We start from the raw sequence: 21,506 nt of genomic DNA, 5'->3' as shown, positions 1-21,506 counted from the left end.
GACACAGCCTTAGTGTATGGGTGGTGGAGGAGGCAATCCCAGAATGCCTTGTTGTAAAAAGATTTCAAGATGGTAGACGAAGTAAGAGTATGGGAATATTGCGTGCCCTGTATGTTTATACTGTATTAGCATATTGCATTAGTAGCCTGACAACATGACAATGTCAAAACAAAATCAATTAATTCAATTGTCAAATGTAGCAGATAAGCAATTTTGTAAACACAATGTGTTATATAGATAATATTCATCCAGATGGTTGTTATCTCAAAATAAACCCTAACAGGGTGATAAGGACCTCGAATGGAAGCGTATGGGGTCTTGAAGATCCCCAAAGAAGGTTTATTTTCGGCTGGATGCACATTGTCCTGGTTAATGCATCTCAGCAAGCAATTTTGCGTTTAAAAGACCGCTGTCCAAACACAGTCTAGGCTAAAACAATGAAAAATCGAACCATAGCCAGAAAATAAATGAAATAAAATAAATAAATAAATGAACACCTTGTCATTAGTTATCAGGTATAACAAACCTTATCATGTTGTGTCTGACCAATCAGAATCAAGTATTCTACTGCGCCATGTAATAACCTCTAACAACGCACACACAATATTCTCACAGCAGTTACCAATTTTTGTCAGGTTGTGTCTTCCGTGAGCAATGAATTTCCTTTGGTGTATTCATATTACACCAATTATATCCCAATTATACATTTCCGAAGTTGACACACAAAAACACCCTAATAAACTGAAGCCCTCCGTTTCACAGCTCGGAGAGCTGACAGCACTAATTGATACCCCGTGCCCGGGACCCAGCAGAGTGTTAGCAATCTCACACTCCATGCTGTAGAAATGCCCTGAAAGGTTTATTCTAGAAAAGTCGTAAATCTTGTCATTTGAAGTGTGGCTCCGAGACAAGGGCTGGTCAGAGATCATTAAAGAGACAATTAGCGCACAGACCTGGGGTCTGTGACGCACATCACCCTGGACAAACATATCTGTCTCCATTCTCGTATCCTCCAGAAAGGTGAATGTGACAGGAAGGCAGTACCAATACCCAACTCCAGGGGGAGCAATTACATATTCGGACTGATGAATAGCATCTGACTGTGCCAGGAAGTATTTTCACTTGTATATCACTGTCCTTTACTGCAGTTCTTGAAGGCCACTGGTGAGGACAACGGTGTCACGGGCACCTTCACGGTTTGGAAAGGGATACACAATGTATCATTGATGTCACAGCGTTGGTGTGACCTTAGGTGGTACTCTAGATGTCTCATGAGATAAGCCTACAGGATGCACGTTTTTTAATAAAGCTTGTGGGACAGTTTTATTCTTATTATATCTAACATCCAGTATGATTGACAAGTTATCTGGGTTAGATATGAAAAGACATAACTGCTAAGCTTACCGTACCTTTAAAAAAAGAAAAAGATTAGAGGTTCAAAATGTGTTTGTGTGGACAAACATGACTGTAAGTTCTTGAGAAGAGGTCTCTGTTATAGAAAAATCCATGTTTTTATTCAGAAGCAGAGAAGCTGTTTCACCGATACAATGTGGTTGTTTACTGCGGGAATAAGGACAGTAGAAAACTACCAAAAAACTACCAATATTTAACAAATAGCAATTTTTAAATCTGTTGACATTTTAAATGATTTATTAGATGAGGAGATGAATTATTTATTAATTTAGATTTTTTTATTGGTATAATATTAAAATGCCTAATTGTAAATTAAATTGTTATAGCAGAGCACTATTTTGCTGCATAGTGGAAATAATGTGGACCCACAAAGTATAACATTTTAAAAAAACTTAACAATTTTCAAATCTATTAATTATAAAATGTTCTTTAATTTTTTTTTTTTAACCTAAGGGTGTGTGCACACCAAAGGCGAATTTAATTATTTTCGCAAATAGATTACATTTCCATTACAAAGTCAATGCAAAGATGCGAATTTGTATCAAATTAGGCAATGTGCAATATTCACCTCAGTCAAGGCTAAAGGTGACGTTTTTCCTGTGTTTTTCCTTTGTGTTTACGGTGCACAATATAACGTGTTCATGTTTCGTGTGTAAGAACGGCATTATTTTTCACACAATTAACTTATTTCTATACCACTGTTTTCATTGTCCTAAAAACGGCCTGATGTCTTCCTTGTCCTATGAAGTCCCTCCTTCAGAAATACGTAACGAGTTCTGATTGTGTAGTTTGTTTAGTGTGTTGTGATTCGACAGCAGCTTAGCTTAGCAGAGCCGTTTGAGCTTAGCTAGCGACGGCTGTATTCCTGTGGGCGGAGTTTAGTCAATAACTCTTATTTTGACGTCATTCAACCGAAAGTAGAGGGCTGTAGTCCAAACAAATGTTTTGGGTTCCTATGTAATCTACGTGTTGTTTATTTTGCTTGTTATATAAATAAACTAATTTAAAAGGACTTTGTTGTTATTTATTCTTCGCAGAATTTACCGGAAGTTACGTGATGACCACGAAAGCCGCGTGTTTATGTTGTTACTGCTGAAACCATCTATAGTGTACGTGATTATTGCGTACGAGTGGTTTTAGGTTTTCTTGAATTTTTGCGTACATTTAGAAGACATTTTATACGAACGTTTTGTTGAATTACTATTTGTTCGTGAAAACATCCGTACGCACATCTCGCGCACAAATTTGTGCGTACGCATGCTTAGTGAATGAGACTTTGACTTTGAAATTGTTGGACCAATTACATAAAGACTTGGGGGTCAGTTTTTCCTAAAGTCATTTTTATTGGATATTTGTTGAGGTTCCTGCACAACCCAAGCTGTCTTTTGAGATCCTATAACACAACCAAACATCAACTATCCTACACCAAGGCATTTACACCTGTTTACGCCATATGTTTTCAATCGTTTCCAACGGAAGCGCCACGCATTTCAAAAACGCCAGAAGCTGATGGGTTTGAACACATCTTTTCCATGCCCGACAGAACGAAACAAAACAAAAGTATCATAGGAACCAAAACAGTTAGCTGAAGAAACACTGGCGAGCACCCACAGTTGGCGTCCGCCTGCCGTTTCAGCCGTGTTTTAAACTATTTGGTATAATATGCCCCCTAAAGGTGAAGATTTCATTTTTCGCACCACTGGCAGTACGGATCCAAATAGGCGAAGTAGTATTTTCAAACAGCTTTCCTAGTCACGTAATAGTGTATAGTCAGGCTGTCGTTAATATAAAATAAAGCCTTTCAGGATGATATAAGACCCCTGTGCTCTACTCTGATCACTCTGTCTGGGTTTATTATGTGCTAGCGACCGTCTGACTGTACAGTACATTATCCTGTACATAACTCGCACCCATAATGATGACCTGCCCTGAGTTATAAACAACATAAAAAGGGCATTGCGAAATCTTTTCTATTAGAAGTTCAAAGTTCTGAAAGAACCCTTCGCCAGGCATTCATCCTCTTTTAACCGCAAGTAGTCTGGTTATTTATCCTTGTATTTTTATTGCACAGAAAGGGCCGGGCGAATTAGCATTTAAAGCAAGCTTACAGTATCTGGGACAGTGCAGAAAGCCATGAAATACTGACAGCTGTTGAGAGCTGACAGGCGTGAGGATGAGGCAGCCGTGGAAACTAGTGTGAACAAAGCAAACAGTGCGATACATTGCTGACAGAGGGATTGAATATCCGTTCGTAGGGCAGTGTGAAGGCCGGACAGCCTTGAAGAAGAAACTCTGACCTTGAAGAAGCATTTGATAAATGTGTGCCGGTCTAATAGTCGCAGAGAAACCGGTGAAAAATTCAGTTGGGTTTATTTATTTTTTTATGGGACCCTTTGGTGTAGGTTTGTTTGGGGTTGTTTTTTTTCTGTAACTCAATAGATGGAGCTTTGCGCTAGCAGTGCGAAGGTTGTGGGGTAGGCTATTGTAAGTCCCAAAGAACACACATACAAATCAAATGTATACTTTGAATGAACCATACAGTAAGTCACTTACTTATAAATGTTTTCAACCAACTTTGGATGTTGTATCCGATACACGTGATGCCGCATTCTTCATACATGCGACTATATACGGTTTACTGGGAAAGTATTCACATCACAAAGGTGTAAGGTTCGCCTTTCATGGTATTCAAGGTCTTTTCGAGGTTTGTAAAGACATCAGGGTCTCTTAGAAGAGATTCACAGCAGCAATTACAGTCTTGCAGGTGTTTGATATAAAAGATGTTTTCTCATCAGGGCCACCGAGCCTCTCCTGGTCTCTGTCTGGCATCCATGACGTCCCGCTGACAGCGTTATTTCTCCTAAGGGAGTGACGCCTGTTGTTTACAGGTAGAAGAGTCTCCTCATGGTCCGCTGACTGGCTGAGGGAAGCTCAGGGCCTGCTCCTGGCCCTCGGTTACCTCTTCATGCATAGTTACCTCACAGACGACTCCGGGCTATGTATCTAATTGCTGTTTTATGGCCATTTAGCCCTTGCCTTCCCTGTGACTGTTTCGGCGTGTATTATTGATGAGACGCTACAATCCCAGAGAAGCCTAGCTATTGCATTTGGCCAATGAGAGCGCTCGCGTCACCACATTGTGAAGGTAATACGTTGCCACATGCATGTGCCAAAACTGCTCTATTGTCATTTAACAACGTGTCATGAATATCAAGAATTTTTACACATACATGTGCTGAAGGGATAGAGATGTTAAAAATGACATATCTGAGACATTGCATATATGCATTTGGCAGACGCATTTATCCAAAGCGACTTATACTGTAGGTATACATTTTATTACTATGTGGGTTCCCTAGATTCAATCCCACATTGCAAAAAATGACTTTTTCTTACTCAGTATTTTTGTCTTGTTTTCAGTAGAAATATCTAAAAATTCTTAAATTATGATGCTTTTTCTTGATGAGCAAAATGACCTAAGAAAATAAGTCTAGTTTATAGACAAAAAATTAAAAAATTAAGTAAATTTAAACTTAAAACAAGCAAAAATATCTGCCGATAAGACCCATAAGGTCACATTGGAGTAAAAAAATCTAAAGTTTAGTTTCATGTGCTCACGCGAAACCTTCATGTGCAGATTTTTTTTTAAAAGTTTAGTTTTGCGTGCTCACGTGACACTTGCGCATGCTCATGTGAAACTTTTGCGTGCTCATGTGAAACTACCGCATGTTCACATGAAACTTTGGCATGCGCACGTGAAAGCGAAAGTTTCATGTGCGCATGCAAAAGTTTTATGTGAGCAAGCGAAACTAAATGCGGTACTTTTATGTGCACACGTGAAAGTTTCACGTGAGCATGCGATAGTTTCACGTGCGCACAAGAAATTAAACTTTACAAATTCACTTAAATTTTATAGTTTTTGTCTAAAATTATACTTATTTTCTTAGTTAATTTTGCTCATCAAGATAATACATCTTGATTTAAGAATGTTTAGATATTTCTACTGAAAACAAGACAAAAATACTAAGTAAGAAAGTCATTTTTTTGCAGCGTACCAATAACTGAGAATGTGCATTGGGACCGATTATTTTATTTCTTGATTTTTTTTAGCTCAAAAGTTTCCTATAAAATATTCAGTAATTTATCAATTATCAGCATTATGCTTTTAAGATTTTGCTTGCTGGTACAAGGGTGAATAGCATCTGCTATATTGACGTTGAGTTATTTCATAAATATTGTCTCTTTCCATCTTCAGTAACTACGTCAACCTGTCTGTGTGTTTAGGTTGCTTATCACGTTTGATATCTGATTTGATTATTTATTTCTTTATTGCCTCTTCACCAAATCCAATTTTAGCTGACATTTCTTCTGACTGTAACGAAGTATGACCTTTTTAAAGGACAGTTCCTGTACGTGGACAGCAGTTTGGACAGCTGCCCGACCCAAGCAGTGTATGGGCTGGTGTAGCCCCCTTTTTTATTTATGCAGTGCATTGTGGGATAGCCTTCATAGTAATTATTCACCCCAAAAATTTGGCTTACCATTAAGTTGTTACCTATTAGTGGAAGGAGACATTTAAAATAAATTTTTTGATATTTAGAAAACATGGTGACCTTTAAAGTAAAAAAAAGATGCAAAAACACCATTAATGTTGTCCGTGTGACTTGTCTGTGCCGCAATCCAAGACATGAAAATAGCTTCCTCTGAGAAAAAAAAATATTTTTTTTTTTCCGGGTGAACTGTCCCTTTAAATATGACATTCAATCTCCTAATACGTTTGCTGTGAATTTCAAGGCTGGCGGTCACATCAGTTGTAAGAACAGTCGAAAGGAAAGTGTAAATGCGTGTGCTTGGCGAGTGCAATGTCTGGTTAAGAGCTAATGAAGCTTTCACAGGGACTCAATAATTCCTCTCTCTCTATGCTAATCCAGGTGAATGATCTGTCTCAATAAGGTCCTTAACCCTCCTTCCCACGTTCCACATGAGCCACACTCCAAACCGATGACACAATAATGACATCATTTGTATGCAGCACCGCACGTTGAACCCACTCTTTCTATACATGCACGTAAAGAGTCTTAATATGCCTCCACACATGTAGGCGTGCTAATAGATGTGTAAATGTACATGTGAGATGTTATTATCTGCCTAACAGGAAGACTTCTATGGTACCACATGCCTCGCTTTTCCTTGAAAGTTGTTAGGGTAATTGATTGTCTGCAACAAAAGGATTATTTGCAAGTTAAACTTCCTCAAGGGACTAAGATGGTAAATGCACATCTTAGTTTATTGGCCTCTATTTTCAAGCTAACGCTTCCACTTATAAGCAGCATCAAATGAGGAAGAGCCTGTTCACAGTAGGTGTAGGAATATCACCTTGATGTTGGTTAAGCTTAGTTTCATTCTATGATTCTGATTGGTCGATAACTGTGGTTTATTTAAGATAAAACACAACAATGACCATAGCACCCAACGTGTCACATTAAACACGAATGAAGCGTTTAACACAAGTGATATTGGCCCTGTCCCAAATGGCACACCCTGGAGACTTTGATGACATCATGTAGTGCAGACTTTAGTGACCCTTGACGCGAGTCCACGAGTGTGCACCGGAGTCATATTTTGGGACAGACTTGAGTGTCACACCGGAATTAGGAAGAGAAGTGGTGTGAATTCCTCCCATCCGTCGTCTGACTGCTCTTTCGCAAGGACTTCTGGATTGGTAAAGTGCGTGAAGCCTGCAGCAGTGCAGGTTTCGACAAAGTCCGCATCAAGGGTGCAAAGGGGGCGCTGATGAGCACACTTCGGAGCATAAAAATAACAGATGGGACACCCTACGGACTCGTAGACTTAGCGATCTCGCACAATTTAAGGCCATGAGACCGAAAGTCCACATGAAGTGCGCCATTTGGAAAAGGGCCAGTGTAAACTCCTCCCATCCAGCGTCTGATTGCTCTTTCGCAAGGACTTCTTGGTTGGTAATGTGCATGGAGCCTGCAGCATTGTGGGATTCGCCGAAGACCGCATCAAGGAGGCATGGGGGCGCTGATGAGCACATTTCGGAGGTAAAAATGACAGATGGGACACCCTACGGACTTATAGACTAAGCGAGTACGCGCAATTTAAGGCCACAAGACCGAAAGTCCACATGAAGTGCGCCATTTGGGACAGGGCCTTACATGTTAAGTCAATGCAAAGACGCAATAGACATCCGGTGCTGCGAATGACGTGATTCTCGCGAATGACATGGCGTGAATGGAGCGTTTCGGGCGTTTGACGCGTGTAACGTGTGATTCACGCGAATCACACAATTTGAAAAATCTGACCTTTGCCGAGAATTCGTGCCGCGATAACCAATCATTAGCATACTCTTGTGATGACGTGATTACGACAATGGAGGACAGAATAATCTACGCCAGTGGTTCCCAACCTTTTTAGCCCTAAGTACCCCCACAGCCCTATCAATAATGCTCAAGTACCCCTTTATCGAAACTAAATCAAAGTTGTGTTTTAAAGACAAATAATTAGTAATATTAATTAATTTATTAATTAATTAATTTTAAACATTAAAGTAAAAAGCACTGACTGATGAAGCATGTTTATTTCAACAAACCACTATCATTGCGATCAGTGTTTGCATTTTAAAAGACACACCCAAAAACGGCACATTTTGCTCAGGCCTACAAAATGGCAATTTTGACATGCTATAATTAATTATCTGTAGGGTGTTTTGAGATAAAACTTCACATATGGACTCTGGGAACGCCAAAGACTTATTTTACAAATTAAAAAATTTCATCACATGACCCCTTTAAGGGCCAGATTTACTAACGGCTTGCGCAAACCATCATTTTGGCGTTAAATAACGACTGAACTTACTAAAGACACGCAATAGATATTTAGCTCTGAAAAGGTGTTATTTATGCGACCTTATTGCATATGCATTTGTGGAGGTTTTCCTTTTAGAAGCAACATTAATGCGAGGAGAGTATTACATTTTTGCCAGAGGAACATACTTTAAAAATATATATATAGTTTGCCAAGCCAGGCTATGTTTAATTTGCTGGAGAAAAGAGGAGGAGATGTCACGAGGAGAAGTCAAATCAAGTATTTCAAAACTTATTTTACCTTTCATCTTTCGTCCTCCGGTTCTTAGTGTACTTTTACTTAGCTGGAATTTCACACTCCGCAGTCCGCATTTTCATTGCGATGTCCTGCCGTGGTCTCTTATTTGTGTCCCTGTACTAATTTGCGCTGCTCTTATAGATTGCAATGGTCATTATAGAAATGTGATTATGTCATTATTTTGCCTGTGTATTATATTTGCGCCTTTGTAGTAAATCACACGCAAATTTTCCCACTCCGGCGCTTATTTGGAATTGAGCTCTCGTCCTTTTTATTAAATGCCCTAAATTTACTAAAATCTCCATTTAAGTTACTGATAATTAAAGTGTGCAAATAATTTAAATTATTCTGTTCTAATAAACAAAATGTGTTAAGACATTCTCAATAAATACAAAAGACATCATATGTGACAAAATATGTTAGCCAAAAATAATACAAACTTTTTTTGCATAATTTGAAAATACAATGGCAGTGGGAATGAATATTATAACATTATTTATAGTTAATAAACTTTGTGTCTTTAGAAACTATTCAGGTTCATTGAAAATAGTCCGATCGTTCTTGAGTTGGACATCGCTATTGCGTTTTGGATCATGCAGCGCATTTACTCTTCTTGACGGCAAATCATATTAATGATAAGATTAAAATTACAATGTTGTCCTTTTTACAATGCTTTCCTCACAAAAATTAATCTTAGGTAAATGACTGGACAAACGAAAGACATTTTTATTAAAAGTAAATGAGATCAAAGCAAAATGTAAATCTTTTCGCGTACCCCCTGGAAACTCTTCACGTACCCCCTGGGGTACGCGTACCCCCGGTTGGGAATCACTGATCTACGCCATATGTGGACACCCGGAGCTGTAAGACACATCTTCATACTTTTATAGAAACAGGAATAAAAAGAATCTTGCTTGGATGAAAGTTAGTAAGGAGGTTGGACAATCTGGGAAAATGTTTAAAATGATAAAAAAAATTCTCTACTGAATTTGAGCAATATTTATATACATATTGAGACAAAAAGCTAGCTAAAGACGGCAAATTAAGGGTATTTGTGTCTAATTTCATGTGCAAATGAAGCGAGTTCACTCAAAATGTTCAAGCGTCCAATTAGGCCTAAATAGTGTGATTTATTTGCTTCAATCGCATCTGGTGTGAACGCACAGTTAGTTGAGGCTAGTGCTGTATTGCAAAAAAGTCGGCTAACAATACTCTTCAGTACTAATAGGGCCCTTAATATACATCACTAGACCCCTAGAATCTTATTGCTTACATAAATTTATATATAGGTAACTGTAAATGAGTTCTGTGACCTCACGTGTTCGCACATACGTTCTTGCATATTTTTTTTAGTTAGTTCTTAGTTTTAGAAGATAATAGAATGAGCTAGGCATGATAATAGAAAATATGAGCTAGGCATCATGTATGACAGTTGCCAAAGTGAGATATGAGTGACAAAATGAACAGATCCTGCCATGAACTATATAGTAGACATATCTTATATGTATAGGGCTTATGTAAGCAATAAGGTACGAGAGGCTGTACTGTATCGTGAATAAAGCACACCTATTGACCAATCAGAATCAAGGATTGGAACTAACCGTTTTATAAATGTGGATATAATGAAGCAATACAGGAGGCCTGTATACTGTATGCACATATATGCACCTCAATTTTGCCTATATGTGGCATATATACGCATATATGCAGCATAACTTATCATATATGGGCATATGCTGTAGCCTATATATGCAGCATATATGGGCATATAAGCTGCATATAGGTTTCATATATGTGCATATATCCTCATATAGGTTCTTTCCATGTGGGAATTCCCATTGGTGTCCTGTCTCTCTCAACATATTCTGGTTTTCCCAGGTGAAGAAGTGGACAAAAAACACCTAGTAAATGTAATACACACAAATTTTGTACTTAATGTACAAAATATTTGTCATTAGGACTTTTAAAGACAAACTTAAGAACATCTAAGTGTGCTATATTGGGACAACTTTATTTTAATGCACTTAAAATCTATTTAAGTATTACAAGTATTTAATATACTTTCTTTAAGTGCACTAAAGTAATTCTGAAGTAGACCTATACTTTTAATTAGTATATTGGTTATGGATAAACTTTACACTTTTATTTAGCAAAAAAAATATCAATTTCTACAAATGTATTTGCTGGAATTTAAGTAAAGTTTTAGTACATTCAAGTATGCTTTATTTTTACCTGGGTCATTTATGGCCCATAAAAAGACAATTTTTTGCTATACTTTGTCAATTTTCTTAATCATCTTCTTGCTATACCTTAAACCAAGTGTTGCATTTCATGACTCAAATCCAGTTGCCAGTCATTGATAGTTTGTTTTCCAATACATACTGTATGTAGTTATTGTGATAGGTCTATCAAGCCATAATATGCTGATCCTTCAGCCCCTTTCTTTAAAGGATTAGTCCATTTTCTTAAAAGAAAAATCCAGATAATTTACTCACCACCATGTCATCCAAAATGTTGATGTCTTTCTTTGTTCAGTCCAGAAGAAATTATGTTTTTTGAAGAAAACATTGCAGAATTTTTATAATTTTAATGGACTTTAATAGAACCCAACATTTAATACTTACGTCACTACGCATTTACGTTAGGTCGCGCTGGACCGGACCTTGACGAAAAGTTGTGGTTTAAAAGTATATATTTTTTATTTTTCTTGTCAAAAATGACAATCGTTTCGCTAGATAAGACCCTTATGCCTCGTTTGGGATTGTTTATAGTCCTTTGAAACTCCGTTGAAAAAAACTGTTAAGTGTTGAGTTAAGTATTAAATGTTGGGTTCTATTAAAGTCCATTAAAATTAGAAAAATTCTGCAATGTTTTCTTCAAAAAACATAATTTCTTCTGGACTGAACAAAGAAAGACATCAACATTTTGGATGACATGGTGGTGAGTAAATTATCTGGATTTTTCTTTTAAGAAAATGGAATATTCCTTTAACATACACTGTCCAGATGAACTCATCCATTGTGTGCTACGAATAATAATGTTCACGGCAAAAACCCGAAGCCCGCGTGTGTCCCTGCGGAGGCCACCTTAATAATCTCATTATCAATTTAATGAGGTGATTAGAATGCCGAGGGCAAGCGGAGCTGGAGTGGGCGCGTTACTCAGAAACTTTCGTCTGAGGTACTGAAGGTTATTTTGTTTTCGTTTATACGTGTAACGTCTCATTTTTTTTCTCCACTCGTCACCCTGCCATGTCTACGGTGGGTCTTGGCGACCGGGTAGCCGGTTCCTTGCCTCCGTCCTGCGGCACAGGAAATGAGGAAAAATGAAAGCGTGAGCTTTCGTAGGCTGAAGTTGCTATGGCAACAAGTCAGAACAGCATGCGCTGTTTTTTTTTCTGTTGGAGTTTCCTTGTGTGCCACATGAGAGACAAGCTAAACAGATTCAGATTGGGCACATTAGCATGTTGAAGCAACTTAGTCTTTTAAGTAGGCAACAAGTGGTTTTGTTTCGCCTTTTTTTAAAAGAATAATTTGTTTTCAGTCATCCTTTAGATTTATGTTGTGCCTCTGGCAGACACTTTCATCCAAAGCAACTTATAAAGCGGCTATATGTGAATCCTGGGGGTCGAACCAATGACCTCAACCAATAGAGGATCAGGAACAAACTTTTTTCTGTATTATGCCAAGAGGTGCTTTTAAATGACCTAGTAAAGCATTGCATTAACAGCACAAAAGTCATGGATTTGAATCCAAGGTAGACATCCACTGATCAAATGTATACGGTAGCTTGTAATACATTGGATAAAAGCGTCTGCCAGATGCATAATTGTGAATGTAAATTGACATTTGTACTTTATTATCTCTTTTACTTTGAATAATTGATTGTATCTATATTCAAAAAAGAGTGTGGGTAGATAATAGAGGGTTAGTAAAGGGCTAAACTACCATGATCTATGTTGTAAGTAGGTACTGACAGAAGATTTGAGAAGAAGAGAAAACGCATCACCGGCGGTCAACCGGTAGGCTTCGGTCCCCTGGGCAACACCAGGCGTTAGGCTTCATCTGGGTACATTGATTATCTGTCAGCTGGTCCTGATAGCATCTGAGCAGGGCAGTGTTGGGGTATTAAGTGATCTGAAGTATTCAATAAAAATTGATAATGAAGGCCTGTCGGTAAGACTCTCGGGATTTGGTTTCAGCCACACATGGTGAGAACATAAGTTGCTCTCAGAAGGCCGCGTGTAATTGCGGACGTCGATATGCAAGAGAAAAGATTTCGAGAGCTGAAGTGATCTTTTATTCGACCTTCTTGCGTTTTTATTCGTCTGCGTTCCTGCTGTATTATTTCTCTAACTCTTCCTATATAGACTTCACACAAACAGCCCTCGCTTGCGTCTCATTCGACTTCCATTTTGACCTCATATATCTAAAAGCATGCCTTATCTGCTTCACAGTCATTTGGCGTTTGTATTGAGTTTAGTTGCTTTTAAGGCCCCCGGCTTTCTTCATCTCAATTTAATTTGGTGTCTGAAAATGACCAAGTCTCTCTTTATTGGATTGGTGCGGCTGCAAGGTTCCACACAGCTGCACTTATTTCTTTAACTTTCGTCTGGTGGCCGTGCAATCGTTGTTTTTCTTTCCTGCGCTTACTTTATCACCTCCTCGCATGTTTTGTGTGTTGAAATCATTTAACTCTGTCTTTCTCTCTCTCTCTTTATTTTACAGAAACTTGTCCAGGAATCCCCTGACGACTCTTTCTTGGCAGCTTTTTCAGCATCTTCAACTTTCAGAACTGTAAGTTACTGTTTTTTCCTAATTTATATTATCAAACCTCCAGTGATTTTCTTGTGTTTGCCACTTGTTTATGGGACACTTTCATGGCTTGTGTGGTGCCGGGGCGCACACCTAAAGGGGGTCCCTTATGGTTTTATAAGCCAATTATATTATGAGTGGATACTCACAGTGCGCCTACAGTGCCTGTATATTGAAAGCGTACATTCTCTTAGTGTTTACTTACTGTAGGTAGGATTTTCTTATTTAATCCTATTGTGTTACAATCTACTTACATTAAAGTGATAAATACAGGTCATTGAAAGTGCTTGAATCTATTTTATGTAAGAAGTTTTCTGAAAAAAAAATCCATATTTCCTGTGTAGTGTAGGAAAATATCATAACAATTCTAGACTTTTTAAGTACACATGCTAAACTGTTCGCTTTAAATGCTTATATCTTCTGTATGTGAATGTTGATTCATACCAAAATGCTTTTTTGCATAGTTGTGTTTGACAAATGAAAATGTCTCGGGTTATGTATGTAACTGTTGTTCCCTGAGAAGGGAACGAGGCGCTGCGTCTCCCTTGCCATACTTCCTGCGTACCTGTAACGCCGTCTTTGGCAATATTTTAGATAGCAATATACTTCCTGGCTCCCGCGTCACCTTGTCTTTGTCGTTAAGCCTCAGAAATTTGTTGAATTTGATATACGCATTCAGACGTATTTCTCCAAAGTGTCACCGCAGTTTATTTTTAAAGGTAACACAATGTAACCTTGCTTTCACTTGAAATGTGTCCCCACATTTAGTCCTTGAATTTGAGGGTATTGGACCTGGAAAGTCCTTGAAAGGTCCTTGAATTTGAAGTTAACTAAGGTGTGGAAACCCTGAATTCTTTGTAACTGGAACCTGTTGTACACAAATGTGAACAATTACACTGCTTCATGTTCTAAGAAAAATATTTGGTTATTATATTTATTGGTTCTTCCTAACCCCAAAAAACAAAATCTCAACCAAATTGCAGGTCTTAGGAGGTTAAAGGAACAAGCTGACTTTTTGAGACTTTAGCTTATTCACCATTAGCTTATTTATCTCTTCTTCCTCAGAGATAGATAACTCGATACATACTCTTTTCATCTCTGTGCTTCTCGTAACTCTGTCTGACACACCCAGCGCTAGCCTAGCTTAGCACAAAGACTAGAAGTAAATGGCTCCAGCTAGCATACTGCTCCCGATAGGTGACAAAATAACAGCAACATTGTCCTATTTGCACAGTGTGTACAGATAACAAGGTCATATGAGACACAGACATCTTTTAACCGTATATATACTGGGAAATATATATTCTCAGAAGGCAAAGCGAGTTACAGCCCACACGGAGATGAAAAGGTTATGTATGGACTTATCTATAACTCTGGAGATACGGTGAATAAGCTAAAGTCCCCAAAAGTCGGTGTGTTCCTTTAAAGAGATAGAATTTACATTTTTGCGTGAACTATCTTAATTTACTCTAGACCTGTAATGGATTTCTTTATTCTTTAACTTTTTAATGAACACAAAAGAAGAAATTTTGATAAATGAGGATAAGCACACAGCTGTTGGAAACCACTTACTTCCATGGTAGGAAAAACAAATTCAGTGGAATTCAATGGGAACCATCAGCTCAACTCAAAATATTTTCATCATCATTTATCAGAATACAATCATCATTTGTTAATTTTTTTATGTGTATATCAGAAATACAACAACGTGAGGGTATTAAAAATAAGCAAATTATCAAGGGGTGTCTTTGATGTAATGGACATAATTACAGATAAATATATATTTACACTCTTAAACGCGCTGGGATGTTTTAACCCAGGGTTACGTCAGTATAGGACAGAACACACTGCTGGGTTAAGCCCAATTTATAGTCATGCTTAAGTTCTACGTCGTAGGCTATCTGTAGCCTGTGCGTAGCTCTGCGTAGCCTGACGTGCACCTTGCAAAATGTTTAACAGCGCGTCAGTTCAACGCGGACCGCAAGCGCTGTGATTGGTCCACCAGAACCCCTCCCGTCAGGTAAAAAAACTGCGTCATAAGTATTTCCGTTTGCGACGGTGAAAACAAAGATGAGCCAAGTTGAGGAGTGATTCAACTCAAACCGCAACAAATGTCGCTGTTTATTTTCTTCCATCATTGCTGGTCTTCTCAAATCATACACAACAAGTTGCTGTTTCGTTTGTGGGTTAACTTGCCAAGCTTCTTCTTCTTTGACGCTGGCGCTGCTACTGTGGTTACACTTGTGGATACTGCCTACCAGCGGTCTGCGTGTTTGCACGTCGACACGGACGGTGACGCAAAAGTATAAATTAAAACCGACGCGGAACATACCCCGTCGCGGCTACGCTGTAGGACCTACGCACAACTATAACAAGCCCTTTAAAGGGATAGTTCATCTTAAAATAAAAATTCTGTCATCATTTACTCATCCTCATGTTGTTTTAAACACGTATGAATTTCTTTTGAACACAAAAATGATATTGATGATATTACCATTGACTTTCATAGTAGGAAAAAATATTTTGGAAGTGTTGTGATAAATGATGAAGAAAATGTTTTGATAAATTATGGTAAGCACACAGTTGACCGTACCCATTGAATTCCATCATATTTTTTATTCCTACTATGGACGTCAATGGTGACTATTTGCTGTGTGTTTACCATCATTTCTCAAAATATCTTCTTTTGTGTTCACCAGAAAAAAGAAATTCATACAGGTTTAGAACAACATGAGGATGAGTAAATTATAACAACATTTTAAATTTTAAGGTGAACTATCCCTTTAACCCAGCAGTGTGTTCTCTTCTATACTGATCGTACCCTGGGTTAAAACAAAAAGTAATAAAACTCCAAGAAATAAGTTCACACAGTATAATATTTTTTTTTATACATTTTATTTTGGACAGACACGAACATGAAGTGCTTAAATGCTGTGTGGCGTGTCAAAAATAGAAATGAGGGTCTGTCAACTGAAGGTGTGATGCGCTGCGTGAAGCGCTTCGTGTGTAGACAGCTTGGTTGATTATAATGGCAGCAATTTAGTTTTGATGCATCAAAGACTCGCTCTTCATGTCTGATGTAGATTTAGTGTAGGAGTACTAACAGCAGCTAATACAAGGTCAACTGTTTTGCTGCAATAATTGGAGTAAACAGCTGTGAATTAGGCCAGATACAGATTCTGAAATGGTCCAAAATCAAAGCGTACGGCCTTCTGCTGGAACATCACAGGTTGTATTATTCCAAAAGCTTTTTTTTGTACAGTAGATGACATCACTGCTTGTGGGTGTGGCCTCATAGAGTTCATATAGTTCATATAGTTTTGAACATTGCACTTTGTGTTTACACAAGAAGATTCATTTGTTGTCAAGGATTACAAGACATCAAGTAAAGCTATTGTGTAATAATAGTGGAAGTGTTATCAAAGTGTTACCCAATGAATCAACATGCAAACACCAATCAAGTGCATGAGGCATGTGCGCCTCGGCATGTTAGTGGATGTGTCCATGTAAGTGATATTTTAAGCCAGTGAAGCAGGACAGCTCCTCCGAGGTGGGCCATCTTCTCTGCAGGGTTAGCCTGTCCTTTGGAGATACTCCAAGGAGAGAAGCGCTTTTGGATTTCCTGTGAGATATTGAAAGTGTGTTGTCCTAAGAACAAAGGAAGCACTAACAATAGATTTGTACTGCACATTCACTCTCAGCTGTCCTTACATATATTTTAACAATATGGCAAGTTGCAGTTGGTGACCGCAAATCATTTAAAGGATTAGTCAATTTTCTTAAAATAAATAAATAAATAAAAAATCCAGATAATTTACTCACCACCTGTTATCCAAAGTGTTGATGTCTTCTTTGTTCAGTCGAGAAGAAATTACGTTTTTTGAGGAAAACATTCAAGGTTTTTTCTCCTTTTAATGGACTTTAATGGACCCCAACACTTAACAGTTTTAATGCAGTTTAAAAATTGCAGTTACAAGGGACTCTAAACGATCTTAAACGAGGCATAAGGGTCTTATCTAGCGAAACGATTGTCATTTTTGGCAATATGCACTTTTAAATCACAACTTCTCGTCTATCTCCGGTCCTGTGACGCGCCAGTGCGACCTCACGTAATTGCGTAATGACGCCGAAAGGTCACATGTTAAATATATATGAAATGCACATTAGCGGACTATTTTAAACAATAAACTGAAACAAAGACATTCATTAGTATCATTCAATATACAACAACGTCGGAACGGTCCTCTTTCCTCACACTTGGGGCGTAGTTTCGATACGCTATCCGTGACCTTTTGACGTGATGACGTATTATGTCAAAATGCAAAAAAATTGCCAAAAATGACAATAGTTTCGCTAGTTAAGACCCTCATGCCTCGTTTGGGATCGTTTAGAGTCCTTTGAAATTGCAATTTTAAACTGCATTATAAACTGTGTTGGGGTCCATTAAAGTCCATTAAAATGAGAAAAATCCTGTAATGTTTTCCCTAAAAAATATAATTTTTTCTTGACTGAACAAAGTAAGACATCAACATTTTGTATGAGATGGTGGTGTGGAAATTATCTGGATTTTTTTTAAGAAAATGGACTAATGCTTTAAATACAGTGAGGTCCAATGATATTGTGATTTAAATCAGAATCCTATAATAATTTTTATAAAAAAAATATAAGTGCAAAATGTAATCATCCATGTTATCATACACTCTCCGAAATAAAGATACAAAATCTGTCACCCTTTTAAAACGTACAGCGTACCTTTTGTAAAAAAAGTGCTATACCTCAAAGGTAGCCTACATACAGTATTGATACATATCTCTCCTGAAATATCTGTACAGTACTGTATATATTAATTTAAGGTCAAATGGGTAATTTCAAAGCCATAATGCAGTGATGATTATGAGGGCACCCGGGCAACAAACCCATAATATATTAATGTATGTAGTTTTGCATAATATTAGCACTTGTGCCATCTGGTAAACTTTGATGTGTTTATAATTTATTATTGTCTTGTGGGCGTCTGGCACTCTGGTAGTTCTTTCATAGACCAAACAAGTCAAAGTGAATCTTAGCAAGTTTATAAAGCCGCCTAGTAATTTAGTATTAATAAAATAATATCTGATCATAGTACACATCAAAGATCAGACTGTTTTAACAGCACTGAGCAAACCATTTCATATTTGATAGGATTTAGCAAATCTCCGAGATTATTACACAGTCTTGCACAAAAGCACAGTCAGACACACTGAGCCGCAAACCCCTGTGATGATATATTTATACTTGGTTTCTGATGCTCGTGTTGATGCACTATAAGTGCTTTCATTATCAGTCTGTGACAGGCAGCTGGTCGTCATGGAGCCGGACCACTCGGGAACACATCTGTTGATTAAAAACAGATAAACCGAGAGATGTTTCCTTCCTCTTACCAGCATGAAGCCGAACTGGTCATTCTTACGACGAGGAGGTGGTCTTTGTGGGTTTTTAGTCTTTGTAGCTGCTTTTGACTTTTGTGAGCATGGCAAGAAATAGATATTGGAAGCAGTGTGTGTTTCAGATTGATAAAACAAATAATTAGATTTTCTAAATATTAGTTAACATGATTGAGTAGGTATTAGCAAAGACCTCTTTTGGGAAGTCGCTCCACTCGGTCGTCATTTTTGCAACGCCTCTAGGCAGTTATTTTAGTCATCCAAGACTAAAGTCATATCTATTTGAATGAGGGATAGACCAATATCTCTAAATTTGCATGCTGAAATCACAATTAAATAATATTTCAGACGAGGGGCAACCTTCCGACCTCTCTGATGAAGCCAATACTGAAGTGATTTAAACTGCAATTCATGGACTGGTCCCTTGAGGCAGGCTCCAAAAGGGAGTCAATTCCCATAAACCCCCATGTTAAAATGGCCAACTTTACAGTAGAAAATAATATGTCGGGGTGAATTTTTTTGTAACTCATCCATTTCAATTATATTAAGTCTTAAACTTCTGCATAATTAATGGCGTGGCCACTTAAGTGACAGTTGAATAGCCACTGCTGTCACTAGAGTCGCGTTAGGGGGGCGTGGTTTCAGCAACCATCCACCACAGCTTCACTCACGTCCCCCTCTTTACCCATTTTCAGATATACGCAAGTGATGCGCGGTGATGTGCGGCCAAGATGGCAACGACAGGCACCGCCTACTTTAAGCTTCAAAAACGATTTTCAGAAACCTATGGGTGACGTCACGGACACTACGTCCATCTTTTTTACAGTCTATGATTTCCGACCAACAATTAAACCTGACATCAACTGTACCATAACTTTTGTGTCTTAAGCCCGAAGTATACAGTCCGTTTAAATTATATTAAGCCTTAAACTTCTGCATAATTAAGGGTGGGGCCACTTGAGTGACAGTTGAACAGCCACTGCCGTCACTAGAGTCGAGCTAGGCGGGTATGGTTTCAGCAACCAGTCACCTCGCCTTCACCCAAGTCCTGCCTCTTTACCCATTTTCGGATATACGCGAGTGATGCGCGATGACGCACGGCCAAGATTGCGACGACAGGCACCGCCTACTTTAAGCTTCAAAAACGATTTTCAGAAACCTATGGGTGACGTCATGGACACTACGTCCATCTTTTTTACAGTCTGTGATTTCCGACCAACAATTAAACCTGACATCAACTGCATCATAACTTTTGTGTCTTAAGCCCGAAGTATACAGTAGTCTGTTTTTTTATGTGTATGCGAATTGTACGCGCACGGGCGAACGCACAGCCTTACTATGTACAGTTTATTTGATTCACACGTGTACAAAGACGCTCAACGCATGTGCATCGGGGCAAAAAGCAAGCACCTCCTGGGCACAGATGCATGCACGTCAGTACATGTAAAGGCATGCTGGGTTTTAAAAATTCGGCAGTGTGCATAGTGCCTCATGCGACTCTGTATACAGGACAAACCATACAGTACAGTACCTAACTTAAGTTCTTTATGCTTGTTTAAGCTATGAAGATGAATTTTTATTTAGTTTTGATATATAAAGCACATCCTGTACCTTACACCAAGTGCACAAAAGCCTTCATAACTAGCACCATGGTCTAAACACATAGCTCTTCACTTTGCACTCTCAGATTACTCGGATCTAGCCGCCACCGCGCTGCCAAGATTGGAACCCGGGTTGTGGGAATTGCACATAAAAACAGTGTCAGCATCAGTCTCTACAAGGACTGACGCGAACACCTGCAAAACCGCCTCAGCGCGAAAGCGAGTGTTTGTCCGCACCCACGCACGAGTGTGCTCACACATGTAATTGCTGTCAGTTTTTGTTCTTGACGGCCGGGAGGTGAGACGGGTGCTGTGTGTGTGTGGATCAGCACTGTGGGTATAATCACAGTATAGGGGACGACCCGCTTCGAATCACCTACTACCAGATCACAGCGGCTAGTGCAAGTGTGCCAATCTCCCGTGTATTTTAAAGGGGACATATCATGAAAATCTGTGTACAATGTGTAACTTTTAGAAGGATCTAATGACAGAAATACAATATAATATACATATAATATACTATATTATCAGTGGTGTATAAAGACCTTACATAATGAACTGTTTATTAACTGTGTTTATTAACTTAGTATGAACCTTTTATATGTACATACACAACAGGTCCCATTACAAAGAAGTCACATTTATGTTTCTACAGTAGCCCTAAATGGACAAACTGCTCTACAGAGCACGTTTTGTCACTAAGGTATTTTATCTTAGACCACAACATGTTTGTCCTGTGGCGGCTACCATACCTTCTCTATGCTTTTCATTGAACGGTGGACTAAGCCGTTGGCTGCAATTCAAAATCTCACAGCTAGATGCCGCTAAAATCTACATACTGCACCTTTAAAGATAATCTTCGTGGATATGCATACAAATGAGTCCTCTGCGACTTACACCAATTTGCATTGTCTCTTCAGGCACTCGCTGTCCCTGTGGGGATGAAGGGAAACAGTAAGGACTGCAGTAATCAAGACGGATATAGAGTGAGATGGAGAAAACCGCTTTCAGCAGAAAATTGTGCCCTGAAATCAGATCTCTGCACAGACTGTATTGTACAGAATGAATAGCTATAATTAGTCTGCTTTGTATGATAATGCAGCAAAGGGCAGCAGAATAGCCCGATCTCA

General features: G+C 38.5%; 1 protein-coding gene across 1 annotated transcript in view; it reads left to right on the top strand.

Moving 5' to 3' along the window:
* ntrk3a (neurotrophic tyrosine kinase, receptor, type 3a) overlaps window positions 1-21,506 on the top strand; it is a 280,863-nt gene that overhangs the window by 86,885 nt on the left and 172,472 nt on the right. Inside the window, exon 4 of the mRNA XM_073868566.1 lies at window positions 13,266-13,334. Coding sequence (XP_073724667.1) covers window positions 13,266-13,334 — 69 coding nt within the window. The remainder of the gene's footprint in view (window positions 1-13,265; window positions 13,335-21,506) is intronic.

This window comes from Misgurnus anguillicaudatus, chromosome 6 (genome assembly GCF_027580225.2).
Source record: "Misgurnus anguillicaudatus chromosome 6, ASM2758022v2, whole genome shotgun sequence".
NCBI classification, from domain to species: domain Eukaryota; kingdom Metazoa; phylum Chordata; class Actinopteri; order Cypriniformes; family Cobitidae; genus Misgurnus; species Misgurnus anguillicaudatus.
Note: the sequence above shows the minus strand (reverse complement) of the source record. Positions and strands in the feature narration are given on the sequence as shown.